The sequence below is a fragment of the Apostichopus japonicus genome, chromosome 20 (genome assembly GCF_037975245.1).
Source record: "Apostichopus japonicus isolate 1M-3 chromosome 20, ASM3797524v1, whole genome shotgun sequence".
In the NCBI taxonomy this organism is placed as follows: Eukaryota; Metazoa; Echinodermata; class Holothuroidea; order Aspidochirotida; family Stichopodidae; genus Apostichopus; species Apostichopus japonicus.
The window spans coordinates 14,051,380-14,065,541 of NC_092580.1; the positions used below are offsets into that span (position 1 = coordinate 14,051,380).

At 37.5% G+C, this 14,162-nt stretch overlaps 1 protein-coding gene across 15 annotated transcripts in view; it reads left to right on the plus strand.

Annotated features, from left to right (window-relative positions):
• LOC139961968 (dedicator of cytokinesis protein 3-like) overlaps window positions 1-14,162 on the plus strand; it is a 105,012-nt gene that overhangs the window by 10,143 nt on the left and 80,707 nt on the right. For all 15 annotated transcript variants that reach the window (XR_011791107.1, XR_011791108.1, XR_011791109.1 and 12 more), the window contains exons 3-4: window positions 1,600-1,640; window positions 8,997-9,058. Coding sequence is in view for 12 of the 15 variants with exons in the window: in XM_071961709.1 (XP_071817810.1) it covers window positions 1,600-1,640; window positions 8,997-9,058 (103 nt within the window). In the remaining 3 variants the exon portion in view is untranslated. The remainder of the gene's footprint in view (window positions 1-1,599; window positions 1,641-8,996; window positions 9,059-14,162) is intronic.

Consider the following 14,162-nt stretch of genomic DNA (forward strand, 5'->3'; position numbering starts at 1 on the left):
AAAGCATCTGTAACAGACTATGGCCTGTACATTTACTTGGAATTGATTCGAAGGTTGTGGTAAATGCAGTGAAAGGGAATTTTTTTCCCAGTTTCAAAGTATTCAGAGACATAGAAAGGATGTGACCTTTTTACTGTTCATGACATGATTTTATCACAGACTGTACCTTAAAACTGACTGGATGGTACAGTACAACTACAGTTTGTTTCACTATACAGTATTATACATGCTACTGTAAACTGTATGTAGGAGGAAGTAAAGTGTATGCTTTTAATAGTCCACTACGTCCAAGTGCTCTGTGTGGAAAATGGATATATGTTTGTGGTGTTTGTATGTACTGTACATAGTCATCATCGTCAGAGGGGAACTTCCCACCATTGTACTTTGTTTCCGTACCTTGTGATAGGTGCACCCTATAGGGCTTTAACAGATAAGATATAACCCAGTCTACAGTAATACTTTTAAAGGTCAAGTTTAAAGAAGCTATGTATATGCCTTATTTACATATGAGCTTACTGTTGTACCCTTCAACTGATAGCATGTACCGATCTCCCATCAGCCCTATCTAATACATAGATTTGCAATAGCATGCAGTACTGTGTGTGTGAATATGTATATAACATTCTGATACTGTCTCTATGTACACATAAAATGTATATCCAACACTCAGTCAGTCAGTCAGGACCTTTGCTTTAATAGTTTTCATCATACAGTACTGTCTATGATTGGATTCATGAGTCTTAACATTTTTGGTTTATTTTATTTACATCACTCGTCACTTACCTGTCTCTATACAAATGCACTCCTATTTACCGTATCCTTTAGGAGTGATAACATTATTGCACTGGGACCCACAATCACCATTTCTTAGGTCACTATCGTCCCAATGTCAAATCTGCCATTCGACAGCCTATACATGTGTATTTACTTCGTTCCCTGCTTACCTGTCTCCCCACAACCTTAGCACCGCATTCTACCGTGTCTAGTATGCCCTGGTAATCTTTTAACACTGTGCACCCTCAGTGACTGGTCATACCCGGTCAGTGACCTTCCTTCTCATTCTACCACCCAAAGTGTCTACACATGTTTTTCATATTGGGAAAATTTTTTTTTCGAAATTCGCGTTTCTAATAGGATTTTGGCTATGTGTGTGGTAGTTTGTGGTAAGTTGTTTGTACATGTATATTACTGTATGTCATATATCATCTCAGACTTGTTTCATATTAAAAATGAATTAATTTTTAAGTACAGTATAAGATACAAGATGGGCAAATTGCTATACAAGTGCAAAGTTGCATAGTAGTTTTAAACACAGGAAATCAGAGTATTTTATAAGAGGACAGATTGGTATGCAAAATTTGAACATTCGATTACTCCTTGGTGTTGCATGTTGCATGTTGCATGTGTTCATTTAATTAATGAGTCGCTTTTGTTCAACAGTCTCTCTCTCACAAAAAAGGTGTAATTTGTTTGTTTGTTTCAATCTGCAGTTTCTACTTAAAAAACGTCTTTCGCTATGTTCAAGTTTTGCAACTGCAGTTACTACAATATGACTTGCATTTATAATTTTATCCCTTCTCTTTCATCTTTTCATCTCAGAATGGTACTATGGACACCTCAGCTCAAAGTGTTGCACTATGGTAAGTATTTAATTCACTCCTCACTTACGGGTCTTCTTTACCTATCTACCTTAGCCTTGTTATGACCTAGAAATAAGCTAGTTTTGATGGACAGAAATAATTGTGATGCGCTGAGTACTGGATAAGGTCTGTTGGACTATCTTTTCTCTTCACTAGTTGTGTAGGTCTAGGAAACGGACAAAGTTGTAACATGTTTGAGTTGACACAGTTGACAGATTAAGGCCCATTGTGATGCGTATAGTTGCCCCCTGTCTGCAGTTACCAGTTACAGTAGTTACCAACCCAGTTACCATAGTTACCAAACCAGTCATCAAAATACAATTTAACATATTCGAAAGGGCTTCGGAAATTCGGTATGTTACTCATCTTTTAGTCCTCTCTGTCCCTGTCCCTCCTTAATGTATGCACTTTTCCATCTACCAAGACGCAACACATGTTACCAATTTACACCGTACCCGGGCGTAAAAATCATTATCATAAAAATTACTGTCACCATTGCCGTCAAAACAGTGCAGTAACATGTATATAGCCTCCCTTGAGCAAGATAATACTTATTCCTGTCGGTACACTACAATATACTATACATATACTGTATGTCTCTGTACAATGATGCCTGCTATGTACTGTAGTGACCACTCGGGGTATATACAACCTAAATTGTGAAGTGTTCTATAAAAGAAATGGCTGTGGTTAAAAATACATGAAACTTGAGTCAGTATATATATACAGAGTAGTAGAGAAAATGAAAATAAAAGTGACATGAAAGAAACAATGGAGCTAATTATCATGCCGGTGAATGGAACTCCCCGTCCTAACTTTTGATGTGTACAGCAGTATAATGAACACTTTCATGCTACTTTCGAGTGACATGATTTGAAAAGAACTTTTTCAAGTAGTAGTTTTTGTTGCGCAAGAGGCATAGGTTTCGGCCAGTATGTTGAACTTTCAACCAAACAAGAAAATAGAAAAGGAAACAACTTAAATATGAGCTAATAATATATCCTAAATGAAATGTCTGGCCATTTCCCTGAATTAGTAATAGTGTTAAGGTTTAAACAAACTTTCTGTTGATCCACAACAGTATAGTAAATCAGCTTAATGCAACTCTGTATTCCTCTGGCTTTTTCATAGAAATTCTTATTCTTTTAAGTTGCAATTTTGCATTGGCAGGCCTCGAAATTCAGCCTAGATATGCTTGCAAAATGCCAATGGTTTTTGCCGATTGACACCCCCCCCCCCCCCCACCAAGTTGCATGTTTTTAAGAAGTGGTTAAAATTGTGAAACTCTAGGCCTGCATTTGGTTGTCATATTATATAACATGATTCTCATTTCAAGTCATGTGATATTCATGCATGATTGGGTCCCCCTTAGTATAACATTTTAAGGGACCTACATTGTTGCAACCTTTTAGCTGCTCCTGATAAGAGACATTTAGTAACAGTTTTGCTCCAATACAAAGAAATTTGTGTCCAATAAGTTATGTAGTATCTATCGAGAAATCATATTTAAATTCAAACCCTTTAAAATTTGTTTCTTCCTGGTGTGATATTGATCGAATAGAATATATGGCAGGTCATTTTTATCTTTAAGAACTCTATCCTTCCTTTAACAAGAAGTTCAAGGTAACAATATTTTTTCTTGGCAAACTCAACTCAAAAGTACAAATTATATATGCTTAGCAACTGTTAAGTGTTTGCATAGCAAATATCTCCAGCCAATGATATGTACTGATATGTATCTAGGGCATATAGGCAATAGGAGAGATAACAGTGTGTTTGGCCGGGCTATAAAAAATACTCACATGACTTGAAATTCAAGTGTTATTATCAATTCTGACTTGTGTACAGCACGTGAACTGGTTGGCTCAGGATGACCCCCCGTAGCTCCCGCCCCCCCTCTTTTTTTGATCCGGAGTGCTAACAAAAGTGTCATGATTTCTGGATACTATATCAGAAATCCCCCTCTGGTCATTTGCACATTCTATATCTTTTAAAATCCATGTAATTCTGGTGTTCTTCATTCCTTACCTTCTAGCCCTATGACAACTACTGAACTCTGTCCTTTGTATAGGTCCAGAACAATATAGTTAACTGTGCCATTCAACACTGACATCTGTTCAGTGACTGGCCATGTGTGGGCTATCTTCTCACCACCCCACCCCCACCCCCACCCCCACTTCTCCCACAAACACACAGACACACACATCCTTATAGTGTATAGTACCTCTGAAGGAAAGCTTGACCTCTCTAATTTTACACGTTGTACATGGTCTTCCTTTACTTATTTTGATCTATTTGTCTGAGGTATTAATTCTTACAGTACTACATAACTGTTTTCACTCAACCTGATTGTGCATGACTTATATATTAGAGCTGAACCCTACGAGGATAAATTTTCAAATGTTATTCTTCCTGATACCCGTTCCTTCCTCTTGTGAATACAGTATACAGGATGCTCGTGAATGTCAGTTCCTTTTTAATCCTAAACGAAAAATCAAAACTACAGTACTTACCAAATGTTTTCCCGAAAGGTAACGAGGGCAGTAGACTCCTGATGTGTCACCTGACTAATTCACTTTGGCTTCGGCTTCGGCTACAACGTTTCTGGGTACTGGGGTGTTGGGACGAATCTAACCTTATTTAGTAATAACCAGGCCACAACCAATACGGTCGCCATTTGGCGAGTAGAATTTTAGCTTTGGCGAATAGAAAATGCACTACGCTCGACATTTTGGCGAGTGACTTGTGGGTTAGTCGAACCTCAATATAAGCAAGGTTTTATATCTCTACAAACATTTCACAGAATGACAAAAGCAAGTACCTTGGCGAACTTGAAGCAAGTTTAAGTTTAACTTAAGTTTAACTTTGTAAACTGGTTAACTATCTGCACATGCTTTATGTTTGAGAGTTTTTCATTTGCAGGGTTGTTCACGAACCTCACTGAGCATTTATAAACGAAAACATCATTTAAAATCTAAAATAACAATTTATTACAGGGAACGGTTTCAGCTTACGAAGTAGATTTGATATGCAAAAACTCAAATCCACAATACAGGATTATCTGTCGCTTTGGCAAAACCTTTTTTGCTGGCAAAGAATGGAACTGCCGAGTTGGTTAGGCCACACTAACAACAGTAGGATAATATTAGGTTCGTAACAGTGCCATACGGTAGTATATATCTTCCTATATAAAGTGGGGAAATCTTTCTACGTTTCCAGTACAGTAGTAGAGAGGAGGAGACAGGTGATTATAACCACCTTCAATTATAAGTAGCAAAGATATATGGGTTTGAATATCTGTGTCCTGAAAGGAATAAACTCTAAGAATCTCTGTTTCAGTTTATGTACTGTAATATGACTGGGCAGGACTATATACTGTACACATTTTATATTTCAACCTTGCACGAGCCTCTGCAAGAATCAATAAAAAAAGTTTTGACTGTGTTTATGTGACAGTGTACTGACTTTAGCTGTTATTAATAAGCATAGATCTACAGTATGGTTTATTATGAATCCTTAAGGTTGTAAACTGTATACAGGAAGTTAAGTAAAGGGGATATGGAAGCGATCACACCACTGGCTGGCCAAGTTTCTTTTTCTGTTATAAAGCTGCACGCATGTTCTTGCATGCATTATGCACCCATAAAGGTCATGCATCAGTATTAGCCACATAGTTCAGTGTGCTAAAAATTGCTAGAATCTTTGCATTTATGTATCTTCCAAGAGGCTCTGATCCTCTGTATTATTTCCAGACACAGAGAAAAGGGTTCATTAAGAGGTTAACATGTGACAATTGCGCAGAATGCTATGATGGTGACATAAGCATAAACTGTGCTTGTTGAAATATGAGCATTAGTGACCATTAATAATGACCATCTAGCATGTTTGGGATCATTAGTGATGAATTTTAATTTACTGGCTCCATTATTCATGTTTTAAGACATTATACTTTATTACAACTTTATTGATATTTTATGACACTTGTGATTGATTAAAATTTGCTGCAAGTAATTAGGTCGTTTAGTTGTTTGGCAATTTACTCGTTTAGTATAGTGAAAGCACTTCTCTTTGTTTGAAATACACGTCAAAGTTTCCTATCTGAGTAATAACTGAAATTTGGACCTATTTAAGATTACATACAGTATCTGTACACAGTACAGCTCTGACAATGTTTATATCAGAAGTATCTAATGTGGTCATAGTGTAGGTCCTGAAATAAACCTACAACCACATATAATGTTCCCTTTTAATATCCTATTTAGTGCACTCGCAAAGGACACAGTATATAACATTTCTGTATCTGTGAACCTAAGTTTTGAACTTGACAAAACAAAAATTGGGGGAAAGGATAAGAGAGGGGGGAGGGATAAGGGAAGGGGTCATATGACAAAACAAAACAAAACATGGTTCAATGTATTTAGTTTGCTGTTAATTTTTTGATCTCCTGACAGTATGTTTCAACGATCCTCCTACCCTTGCAGAGTCTCACCTGGTTAATTTATAACTTGGATAGTTTGTGGACTCCATGTTTGTTTTACTCCTTGGTAGACTTATGTTGACAGTTTTCCCCTGAATAACGTTGACGTACGTTCAGAATTTCTGATAAACCCACATTTGACAAGAAATGTTGAAACACAGAGCGTTTCAACTACATATTTATCAATCACTTATTTTTTGTCAAAAACTTGTATTTACTGTACTATTTATTATAGTGAGGCCGATGTCTAGAATTTTAAGTTTGCGGGGGCTGCTTTAAATAAAATGTGCGTACAGTATATATATATGGTTCTTTGAGGAAACACTACTGAAGCATACCATAGCTGTTAGTGTCATGTGAGGTGGTGCTGGAAGTGGTATATATAGGCTGGTAGCTTTTGTCTTATCAGGAATTGGCCGGGAGATTTCTGTGCATTCTGCAACAAATTAAATGACAGGAAGGAAGTAGAACCACTCTGTATTGTTGCTTTTTACTTTAGAAGGTCACAGCTAGAAGGCTTACAAATAGCAGTACCTAATGGAAACCAGGATAGACACATGTACATACACGAAAACGAATGGCGTGTTTCCTCAAACGTTAGGGTACTGACCTGTCATCTCCCAGTTCCTCCCACTGCCACCCCCCCTCCCATCAGGACCATCTGTTGTCACCCTCCATCTCCAGACAGTTTTTTCAGTCTCTAAACATTATGTACTGTGTTGTCAATCTCCCATAGCAATGCACCTGTACAGTACATTTTGTACTGTTTCCCTGTGCTATTGGTTCCTATATATACTGAATGGTGATCAAAGAAGGCTAAATTTGTTATGTTTGTTAGTTGTGATAAATTTCAACAATATTGACAATATTGTGTTTAGGCTATATTAGTATTATTTACTATTAGGTTTTAGATGCAAGCAAACAGGTTCTATAGAGCCAATTAAGTTGCCGAGCCAATTAAATTGCCGAGCCAGTTAAGTTGCCGATCCAATTAATCTTATTTAATAAGTTAAAGTACACAAAAAATCAAATAGTATGAAATACAATAATTATGGGAAGGACTTTTGCATGGATTATTATATACTGTACTCAAAGGACAGTGTAACAGAAACCTTAAATTGCACGCGATCATATTTGGGAGAACATGCACCGTTGCGGACACACACACATGTATACACACACCTGTTTCCTACATTTTAAACCTTCCATGTTTACTTCATATCGTGTAAAGTCTGTTACTTCAGGAAGTTGGATTTTGGACAAGCACTCCACTTGCATAACACTTGAGATACCATAGTACTCATACTTCTGACAAAGTTCAAAGTAGTTTGTTCAGATAGTTGTCATTGCATATGGCACACTTAAAGCACTTGTTCAACATATGTGTATGTACAGCATCTTGTGAATTGGTCCAGTTTTTACACTCGACAGGCCTCGTCAAAAGTAAAGCACTGTAAAAGTCCCTGCACTTTACCGCAAGGCGTACACCATATGATGGTGAATAACCGTTTCGCCTCATTCCTCGCAACCAAGTCCACTCTACAGTATCATACCTTTTTATTTTAAAAGTAATAACCAATGTCCACAGGAGACCATATTTGGACGTCCACAAGTAAAAATAGACTAAATTTTCAGAAAATTTATTTGCTTTCACAATGGTGTCACCGTTCCTGGAACAAAGCCTTGTCACGATGACTCACTGTTTGTATTTTCTGGCCTTGCACTGTTAAAGTGTTTTTTTTTCTTGGATAAAAAAGTTGTTTACCTCATTCCACTCTTTAACTTTCCCCGAGATACACGCTCTGTGATCTACCCTACCCTAGCCTAGCTACTGACTGGAAGCAAAATGGCAGATTTTGATTGCATTTAGTAGTTTATGATAGTCTAACAAACTAGCTTAAAGAATATTAATGCTTCTCATCATTCCTGTGTACATCGGGGAAGTAACAGTGGCTAAGGTCATATGTGGTGTTAACAATCTTGACGACAGTCCATATTTACTGTATAAATAGTAATAAACTATTAACCGCCTTTTCAATAATAATGATAATAATCAGCAGTTATTTTAACGACGCTTAAGTGACCACAAATGTGAGAGGAATCCGCAAGGGCTAATGGATTACAACTAACACGTCAGGTTGCTTCCAATCAGATTTTCAAATTTAGATCCTTTTCAAGTTAGAAAGTCATTTCACATGTGAAAACTGTAGATTGCTCTTGGATGAAAAACCCACCTTACTATGACCCGGCCGGGAATTGAACCCCGAACCTCCCTATTGCTAATCCTCATTGCTTCAAATGCCACCGCCTTATCCACTCGGCCACAGCACCGGTTTTGTGGTTTTATGGAATTATTCTTTCGTGATCAGTGGTGACCAATGGCAGCAAGCATTAATAGCTAAACCATAACATACTGTCCAACCACAGTGTATAAGTATTCCGTGTCAAGTTGGAACATACTGTACCATATTATGAGTACCCTGATATCAGTACAGTAAAACTCTGATTATCCGAACACCTTTTATCCGATCCGTTCAAGAATAAAAAAGACAGAGGCCTAGTGTTATTGATTACCTTCAGTTAGGATAATCAGAGTTTTACTGTACTCACATTATACTCACAGATACGTCATGCGGTTGGACTTTTTGCAGACTTCATGTTTTTTTGTTTATTCTTTACTTACTGAGAGATCTTTGGCAATAATTAGGGAATTGTGGGTGGCCTTAACCAATAATGAAAATGAAAGGAAACACATTAGAGATAGAGAAACAAAATGTGAGTTTCCATTGCACTGTCGTTGATACATGAATAATATAAAATGTATTCGTACTAACTCTCGCCTTAAAACGAAACCTAATATCTCTATCTTTTGCCCACAGGGACTATTTCCAGCGTCTCACGTCCACATTGTAAAGATTCCAACCACAGACAAGCCACAGCTGTAAGTAATATTTAATTTGCTTCCTCACTTTACCTATCTCCACCACAGCAACTGCACTCTACCTCGACCCTGTCTAGAGTCACCTGGTAACCTTAGACACTGACCTCGCATGGTGACCTCTGGTCACTTCCGGTCAACCTGCCTCCTCATTCTTCCACCCAATGTGTCTAGTTGTGTACTGAGTAGAGCTGCCATGATCTTGACCGTCCCTAACTGATTAGATTAGAATAAAACTAAACCTTTTAGCAAACTGCTTATCCACTAAAGAGCCTATGTAAGAGAATGTGTAAAAGTAAGAGGGCCTGATGTTTCGATCCTAGCAGAATCTTCTTCAAAGGCTGAATGACAAGTGGCTTGTTATTGGAATGCCACTGGGTTGATTCCTGCTAATTTCCTCATGGTCACAGAAGATGCTAGTTTTCGCCAGAGGCGCCAAAAAGCCTTTGCTTGTATAATTAAGGCCCCAGCCCTGCCACGGTTGGCTCACTTAGATGGTAGCATTTAAGCTCCAGTCTGTCCCTGTCTTTGACCGATCGCACGTGATGGTCTGTATGGTAGTATGTAAATGACCACATATCTTTCTGTGGAAACACTGAGACAAACATGTTTAGTTTCAGCAAATTTGTGATGGATTTTCACTTTGGACCAAGCAGAAATTAAGGTAAGTATGTGAGGTGCACCTGTACTTCATGCAGACTGGAATAAAAAATATCGGAATTTATGAATGCCACCATACCCTATAGCCTTTCTACTGTTGCAATTTTCTTGCAGTATTGCACTCATTATGCACATGGCCTTTGATACTTTTGGCTAAATCCCTTAATACATAGAGTTCACATGCACCAGAAATTTACCACATTAATGTTCGGAATACCTTTGTCAGACTTTTGTTTGTTTTTTGGTCGAAAAAAGCATAAATTGGAATCAAATAATTAATGAAGTCGTTGTATCAGGTGATTGCATTCGGAATTAATGCGGTGATATTGGGAACATTCAAGTATTTCACAATTGAAAGTGAGTTTCTGGGAATAATTCACATAATTATTAATAAATGAATGAATGAATAAATAAATAAATAAATAAAATAATTTGTTACATGCAACAGCAATTCTGTCCTTCATTCTGGAGTCACCTTTAAGTTCAAGATGGTTGTTGTTAAGTACAAAAACATAACACTTGAATGGGACATTTTACCTCAGATTTTACAGATCAGAATTCCTGCTAAAGTTGTAATGAGGTGAATGGTCAGTAAATAAACATATACCAAGCAAAACTTGATGACAATTCTCAATTTTGTTTTGTAAGCAAGATACCAAATTCATTCTTTCGGTAGTTACTAGTCAGCAAAATTCGATCAAAACAGTTTACATATATGCTTCTTTCTGACTGAAAATGATGACAAGGTTTTTCAAATTTGATTCCAGTTACTGAGTTTGAACCTGTTTTAAGACAGTAATGGCCTGCCTGATGGGTTCATCTGTATTAGGTTGTTTTAGTCATATTTTGTCTCTTGCAATGCTCCTTTAATAAAGATGACATCCCTTTCCAACCTTAGTACTTTAAAGTTCCTGTACAGTAACATTTCCTGCTGTGCTCTATAAAGACAGTATGATGACACAATTTTTAAAACTTTCACAGTAACTATAATGAAATATTTTCTTTGGGGGGGGGGGAATCCTTCAGCCACAACTTAACTCTTCATTTATCAGCATAAATTTAAAGGTCACAGCTAGTCATTAAGGTATATATACTGTACATAATGTACTCTAGGTCAGACATTAATAAGGACACAAAAACTGAAAGGATACTACGAAAATATCACAACTGCTTCCTGTGTTTAGAGTTTTTCCATGTCTCAGACTGAATGGAACATAAGTGGATTTTTTGTGTTGATAGCGCATGATCAATTCAAAATACAATTTTGACATCTAGCCATCATAGACACAAACGATACAGCCCCCGTTTTGAATTACATACTGTTTGCTTAGCCATTTCCGAGGCGAGGCATTTTGATGTGAAACCTGCAAACAGTTGCAAATGGCGATCTGAAAGATGATATCATCATCAGTAAAAAGATCCATTGTAGTTAAATATATATGTACTCTGTAGTTTCGTTTTGGTTTGGAGGAAGTTGGAAAAGATTGGTTTCATGTTTATATGACCTGTATGTATAATTTCACCTTGTGTTTATAATTGATACAGTACGTATCTGCATGAAGGGGACTTGAAACTTGAAAATGTCAGGAGTTAACTTGTAAATCAATCGTGACAAAGTCTACTGCTGCCTTATGAATATTTATGAACTGTAGAAAACATTGACAATATATCAGTAATATTCTGCTCTTTCTCTGGTCCAATCGTAGATTTTACATTCCCATAAAAATGGCGGATGTTTTGCGACAGGATTGAGAAATTGAACGAACTTGTATTAAACTTAGTTTTACTTAGTTTTTTTGCTCATTTAGAAAAGTTCATTTTTTGTCTTAAGTTAATAAAGTTATAAGGAATCCAGTCACAGCTTGTTCATAGTGACATTCAGGACTATCACCGGAATCCCCTCCACTGGCATAGACAATATACAGTAACAATAAAATCCTAGTGTAACGTATTTACTTTGCTCCTCGCTTACCTGTCTCCTCACAACCTTAGCACCCGTTCCACCGTGCCTACAATGTTCTGGAAACCCTTCAACACTGTGCGCCCTCTATGACCTGCTCCCTGGTCATTGCCCTTCCTTCTTGTTCTACCATGTTAAGTGCCTACATGCATATTTTTGATTGGGAGCCGGTCATATAGGGGCACAGTGTTAAAGGGTTACCAGGACATTATATGAACGTATGTTAGATCCTCCTGCAAGCAGGAACTTGCAAAGAAGCCTCATTGGCTTATCAAAGCGGCAAGCTGACCGAAGGCAGTCTCTTAGATTTATATTTAACGTCCATGATTTTGAATTGTTAATTGTCAACAACTCTGTAACTGGATGACATACATTAATTTTGGAGTGACTCGAACTGGGGCACAGTAGGCATGGTAGGCACGGTAGAACGGTTGCTTAGGTTGTGAGTGGGCAGGTAAGCTTGTCACTCGTAATTATCCAAACCAGTAAGTTCAGGAGTATATAACACGTGTGGTACTACCTAAACTGCTGCATTTTGTATAGATCTACACAACCTCCATATTTACCAGAATTTCTCAAAATGGATAGGGGACTCCCCTCTCCTTCATGACATCCTAATTAATCCCCCTCTCCCCCCTGCAGTACAAAAATGATGGTTGCACCCCTGATGGGTACTCACACCAAATGAAAAATCATCTTAACAGCACAGAGGTGATTTAGGTTACAATATTATCTTCTTTAAATCATTGGATTAAAAAGCAAGTATTCTGTTAACAAGATCACTTTAACAGTAAAAAATTCGACCAATTGTGTAAGCCTGATTTAAACAATACTGGCTGAAACATGTTTAAGGGTACAGTAAATATGATGAGGTGAGTCATGTAACATGTGATATCATGTGAGTATGTTTTTGTTCAAGTTCATTTAGATATATGTGGAAGAACAATCACCACTCATTGTCTCGACTTGACTGAATTTTAATATCAACAATAGGCTGCCCAGCCAGAACAAAGACCCTTTCGTTTGAGGTTTGTTTCGGAAACATTCAGATCAAAAGGGATCCACTAGAAAGCCAGCTTATTATTAAATTAAACACAAAACTCTCAACGTTAAACATTAAAGCTTTCGTGGTTAATTTACGACCTGGTACATTTCCAAGTGTGGATGCGCGGTTACTGTTTGGAGGTCACCTTAGGTAATTATTGAAAGTTGATATTATCAGTTACAGAAACCATAACTATTCTAAAACCATACCTATTCTACAACAAAGGGAATGGGTTCAAAGAGAGGGGAAAAATAGCAAACATGAAGTCAACTTCCAAAGCTGATAGCAGTCCTTTAAAATGAATACTATGCATTTAATCCTGCTTTATGAAACATTATAAGGCACATTCAGCAACGTTGAGAAACATTGGAATGTACAGTACCTACAGTATGTAATGTTTAGTAATAGCAAAGTGCAGCCAATCCGCTTTCAGGCTTTCCTGGTAGATTTTGCTGGTCCCATGGGATGCCAATAACTGATTGCATCCTTTTGCCAGATTTAGCTGTTACCTAAATCTTGAACCTTACACGGTTCCCATGGGGATGACAGCAATATTTATGGGTCTGTGTGCTACAGCGCCCCAAATATAGAATGAATAAATGCTTTAAGAATTGCCAGGAAGTTTCATTACGTACTTCATACACAACAGGGCACTGCCACGTAGATCTCGATTTTTCATTCACTCCGGGTTTTGTACTGACAGGTTGAAAAAACTGAATTATCACTGAGTTGGTTGAAGGGCCTATAAATTATAAGTGATTCACAAAGATCAAGCATCGATTTATGGTACGAATATTCATTGAAAAAGTGTCACGCTCAACTTGAGTTGCTGCAGGCGAGACTTTTGCTATTTCTACTGTATTAGCAACTCCCTGGTTTCTGTATCAAGTCTGGGAGCACAATCTTCTCGAGATCACAGACTAAATTATTAGCAATATCGCTGAGAATAGTGCCATTTGGTTCAGCGTTGTGGCCATTATGTAGCTATTAATTGTACAGCTGGTTAGTTTTATATCACTAAAGACAGTAAATACAGTTTTTACAAAGTTCCTCGCTAACCGGTCTCCCCACAACCTTAGCACCCACTATCTATACATAGCACCCTATATATCACTAGATACAGTAAATACAGTATACACAGTAGTCGCTTTAACTGTACCGTACAATACCGCTCAAAATTTCTTTCTTTAGCAATATGATCTTTGGCATAAACTGTCGTAAAAGTCTCTGCTGAATACTTGTCTATGATTTATGGAGGTAATTCGGGGACGGAAGTTTTCCATTGTAACAGGAGGGGGGTAAAGTATGTTAGTTATCAACTTAGTTTTCACTTCCTTTTGCAATCAGTTATAATTGTGAGAGATTCTATCATAAAGTGGAAGTCTTGGCACTACATCATACAGTAGGCTGTATCGATGGTGCTGTTTGTTATAGTCAGAGGG